A 5148-nucleotide genomic window follows, 5' to 3' on the forward strand; every position below is an offset into this window, starting at 1 on the left:
TTTTGGCGATCGAAATGGCGCCTGCGTCCATCACTTCCCGTTTCAAGCAATCAGTCACCCCCGATGCGCTTAGAGCCTATCTTGCAGAGTTCATCTCCACGTTCTTTTACGTGTTTGCGGTTGTCGGTTCTGCCATGGCTTCACGTCAGTCCTTGTAGTTTCTCTTTCCTTCGTTCTTACGTTTTACATAAACATGATGTTCAAATTGTTGTTTTCACCAGGGAAATTGACGTCGGACTCGGCAACAAGCGATCCGTCTAGTCTGGTGTTAGTCGCCATCGCAAACGCATTCGCTCTGTCTTCGACGGTGTACATGGCGGCAAACGTCTCCGGTGGACACGTAAACCCGGCCGTCACCTTCGGGATGGCAGTTGGAGGTCATATTAATGTCTCGACGGCTCTATTTTACTGGGTTTCTCAAATGTTAGCCTCTGTCATGGCTTGCCTTCTGTTGAAGGTCGCTACCGTCTCCCAGGTACATGAAAACCGCACCGTTTTATCTTGTAATATGTAGGTATAATCATGCTTCACGTTTTGGTTCATCAAACTTAATCTAAAATTAAACTCTTCCAGCCATACTCCTACTTGACGTAAGTATAGTAGAACACATTTGATTTAAGATTTGACTCGATTTTTAAGTTAAAATATAATTAAATCGAGTCCAAATTTATTAAATTTGGATGAAATACCCATCCCTAATAATATGTCTGGAAACAATATTTTCTTAGTTGTGTTCTTTTTGCAGGACGTGCCAATATATACAATAGCGAGTGAAATGACGGGGTTCGGAGCATCGATGGTGGAAGGAGTGCTTTCATTCGGTTTGGTGAACGTTGTTTATGCAGGGAGGAGCGGTCCATTGAGGGGCATTGGACCGGTGGCGATAGGACTGATGGCAGGAGCCATGACGCTGGCGGCAGGGCCGTTCTCGGGAGGGTCAATGAACCCTGCATTAGCGTTTGGGTCGGCGGTGGTGGCGGGTCGGTTCAAGAACCAGGCAGTATACTGGGTTGGACCGTTGATTGGAGCAGCCGTTGCTGGGCTTGTGAATGACAATGTTGTGCTCCTGGTTCAAGCATCAGTGGATTCAGATGGAACGACTGCAGTTTAATTATTCTTATTTTTATACGGAAGTAGTTTTGTTTTGCAAGTCCCTTGGGTGTTAAATGTTATTTCACTACCACAATGTTATTGTTAACCACACATTCAATGTTAATGAATCATGTGCCTACCTTTGCTTTTCTGTACCTATTATCAATCTATCAATTTTTTATATCAATGATTACAGATTTTTATTATCAAATCACATGGCATTTAAGCATGAATCCGTCTATCTTTATAGTTAATAAATTATTATTGAGGTTTCATATTCGAATATCACACATGTAAGAATGTATGACATTAAAATCAGATAATTGAGTCTTATCCTATATAACCTCATATTAATAAAAAATCATACAACATTTAGAAGGAATATAAATCAATCTTGTGATGTGATTACGGATGCTCATAAATCTGAATGCTTGATGATATGGCAGGTGTTATAAGTTGCATCTCGTAGAAGGCTATGCTCACAGTCTTCCGATGTAAATGATGTCGGAGTAATCTAAATCCTTAATAGCATGCAGGATGTATTGAGGGGTGAATAGAGACAATCGTCCTTATTCGTCTCTGAAATTTTATAAGTTTACTCTCTTCCAGAATTTTATACGTATGCTCCTAACATAAAATCTTATATATATCCTTACGCATGACAAATAAACACAAAGAAAGCGTTACATTTTTTTATTATATTTATATTTTTTCATTACACTTTTCTTATTATATTTACATTTTTTTTCATTCTACAAATGTTTTTTCAAGTATTTAACTTAATTCATTTATTTTTAAAAAAAACTTAATCCATTTTAAAGTCTTTTTTTAAAATCATGTGCCGTATAGAATCACGAATTCTACCATATATGTATGCATGTGGGTAAATTCACTCCTTAGTCATCAATTTATGGGTTAGTTTTATCTTGGTCACTAAATTAAATTTTTTACTGATTTAATCAATAACGTTACAAAGTGATATCGATTTGGTCGCTATATGTTAAAAAATTAATGAAATGATGATGCTGTCTCCCTTTATTTGGCATAATAATATAGTTAACCCTCAATCTTTACATATTTTATCAATTTAATCCCAATTCTAAATAATTATGTCAATTTAACCTTTCACATTTATAAATCCTATCAAATTACCCCTTAAAACATTGGCTGTGTACGGACTGGGAAAATCAATGCCATATAAGAATTGGGACAACTCTTTAGGGTGCGTTTGGTTCACCGAATGTAAGATTATCAGTGAGAATAAAATATTATCAGAGAATAAGATTACTGAGAATGTTGTATTTTGTGTTTGGTTGGTTTAGCATGAATGTAAGATTATCGTGTTTGGTTAAAGGAATAAAAGATTATTGGAATGTATATTTTATCAAATTGTCCTTATTATATATTTTCTTTTTTAACAAGTTGGAAAATATTTATATATTTTCTTTAAAAAATTTAAATTCATAAAATTTATATAATTTTTTTTACAAAATTGAAAATATAAAAAGGTTTAATGAAAGGGTAAAATTTTATTTTAACCCCTGAACTTCATATAGTATTTTAATTATAGATTGTTTTTTTGGAAATCTAAAATAGTTTAAGGATAAATTTGTAATTTAACATTCGTAGAGTTTTTATTATACAATGACAGAATAATAATATTTTTGAAAGAAATTTTTTTTAAGGGCATTTTAGTCCAAAACACCGGTAATCCAACAATACCTAAGGAAAGGGAGGTAATGGCATTCCCGGTAATATACCCAAAAAATTCACTATTGGTAATGTAAGATTACCGGGAATGACATTCACGACCAACCAAACGGGGAATGTGAATTTCATTCCCATGGGAATCTCACATTCCCCCAACCAAACACACCCTAAAGTATTTCTTTTATATATTTCAACAGTATAAACCATTAGAGTACTTTTAAATTTTCTCTACATTTTTATATTTACTTTATAAATTTTAGAGTCATGATCAGTTTGATAAAAAAATTTAATTATCAAGAATTAAATCTAGTAAATTATTAAAATTAAAATTAAACTGATATAATACATAAGGATTAAATATGTTATTTTATCAATTAAAAGAAATCTCGTGTAAACTATTTAACGGACTGTGACCAAATTGATAGTAATTCCTAACATTATTAGGGGTGTATTTAATTTAGTTTTTTTGATAAAAATATCAATCGAAATGTACTATGCGGTTTATAAAATGAAACCAAAATTGAAACCGAATGAAATAAAAACATAATTTTTTTGATCAGTTTAGTTTTATGATTTTAATTGTTCATCATTTTTTAAACTCAACCTTTGAAGAATACAAAATTCAAGCCTAAATCGTGATTTAACACACAAGTTTAAGTTCAAAACAATATTATTATTAGTTTTAGAAATTTATTTATTTAAGTTTGTCTTATATAACAAATTCAAAAAAATGACTTGAATCATTCTTTTCTTTTCTTTGTTAATTCGATTTGATTTTGAATAAACAGATTTCGTATGAAAAAACTAAAATCAAATCTAATTGAAAAATTAAATGTCTCATCGAACCAAACTGAATCACATAGTGCGATTCAAATTGATTTTCGATTTTCTCAATTTTGTTATTCAATCCTAAACATTAATAATTAAATTGATAAAAAAAATTAGTTTTGTGAATAAAATAGAGCCGGTTCAGTGTTTATTCAGAATCAATTGGACTTGACCTAGTGAGATTATACACTAGATCCTTTAAGTAATGTCAGAAGTTTGAATCTAAATATTTATGAATGGAGTAAATTACGGTTGGGAGGGTCACTCCCGTTATGGGTCTATGTAAAACTCGATCTGGAATAGTTTATCAATATATTGAAGGTAGGTGGTTAAAAAAAAATAAGTGTTTAAAGAGATAATTTATAAATATATATTAGATTTCCCATCCTTATAACTTGAATATTTGAAACAAACTTTTACTAATCTCATTGCGAGTTTGCCACATTATAAGATAAAGATAACACTTAATAATTAAAAATAAAATAAAATTAAGATTTTGGCAACGTCATTGTCTCTCTGGACCTTCTGCATTTGTTCTGATTTGCCAAAGCAAGGGTTTTATACTCATTAATAATACCTAATCTCACTCAACTCAGTCTCTCTACTTAAATAAACTCAACTCAGTAACTCACCTTTCGTCTCTCTCTCTCTCCTTGCTTGTGCATTGCAATGGATAAAAACCCCAGAGTCTGTGCCATCTGCAACCGAAGATTCGCCAATGGCAAAGCCATGGGTGGTCACATGAGATCTCATTTACTTAAACTCAAATTCGCCCTTCACTCGTCTGCTTCTTCTTCTTCCTCCAATCCACCTCCTTCTTCGCTTACCAAACGTCAACTCCCCACCGAGTCCGACTCACCGAACAATCCTCTTGGTAGAAGATCTAAACGTCTTCGTAAGTTGGGGTTGAACTCACCGTCTAACTCGCTGGCTTCACCTTTATCCGCCGAAGATGCCGCCATGTGTCTTCTAATGCTTTCGAGGGATCATCATCAGAAAAACAAGAAGAAAACTCAAACTGAAGAATACATGGATTATGATGAATCCTTGGTGGTGGAGGAGGATGACAATGGCGGCGGTGAAGATATCGACGATGAATTCTGTAGCAAAGCTAACCCAAAGTACTACAAGTGCGAGACATGCAATAAGAGTTTCAGATCTCACCAAGCTCTAGGTGGGCATCGAGCTAGTCACAGTCACAAAAACAAGCAGATTATCAAAGAAGACGCTGATGAAGAAGATGAAGATTCCGGCGATGATCATCAGATTCATCAACAAAGAATCTTCGAGTGCCCGTTCTGCGACAAGGTGTTCCATTCAGGTCAAGCTCTTGGTGGCCACAAGAAAATCCATTTCGCTTACTTACCCGTCGCTCATCAAGATAAGGCTTCTCTTACGTCCTCTTCTACTCTTCAATCGTTCGATCTTAATTTACCAGCTTCAACAGATGCTGATGAAGAAGAAGAAGTTAGCCTGGTTCAGAATTCGAGGCCGTCGATCTATGGACAATCCGTGTGA

At 34.1% G+C, this 5148-nt stretch overlaps 2 protein-coding genes across 2 annotated transcripts; both read left to right on the plus strand.

Moving 5' to 3' along the window:
* Positions 1-1118, plus strand: LOC120140145 (probable aquaporin TIP5-1). The gene is made up of 3 exons (XM_039155168.1): positions 1-144; positions 222-475; positions 746-1118. Exons 1-3 carry the CDS (start codon positions 15-17, stop codon positions 1109-1111), a joined length of 750 nt encoding a protein of 249 aa, XP_039011099.1. The 5' UTR covers positions 1-14; the 3' UTR covers positions 1112-1118.
* Positions 1119-4299: 3181 nt separating this feature from the next.
* On the plus strand, positions 4300-5148 carry LOC120140115 (zinc finger protein ZAT9-like). Its single transcript, XM_039155150.1, has one exon. The coding sequence runs from the start codon at positions 4300-4302 to the stop codon at positions 5146-5148; it is 849 nt and encodes a 282-aa protein (XP_039011081.1).

This window comes from Hibiscus syriacus, unplaced genomic scaffold (genome assembly GCF_006381635.1).
Source record: "Hibiscus syriacus cultivar Baekdansim isolate YM2019G1 unplaced genomic scaffold, ASM638163v2 tig00110782_pilon, whole genome shotgun sequence".
NCBI lineage: Eukaryota > Viridiplantae > Streptophyta > Magnoliopsida > Malvales > Malvaceae > Hibiscus > Hibiscus syriacus.

Bases quoted from the DNA above. Each gene is read 5' to 3' on its own strand.
- LOC120140145 (XM_039155168.1), top strand. From the start codon at position 15: ATGGCGCCTGCGTCCATCACTTCCCGTTTCAAGCAATCAGTCACCCCC. The intron at 145-221 runs GTCAGTCCTTGT...TGTTTTCACCAG, and splicing joins CGGTTCTGCCATGGCTTCAC to GGAAATTGACGTCGGACTCG. The intron at 476-745 runs GTACATGAAAAC...TTCTTTTTGCAG, and splicing joins AGGTCGCTACCGTCTCCCAG to GACGTGCCAATATATACAAT.
- LOC120140115 (XM_039155150.1), top strand. From the start codon at position 4,300: ATGGATAAAAACCCCAGAGTCTGTGCCATCTGCAACCGAAGATTCGCC.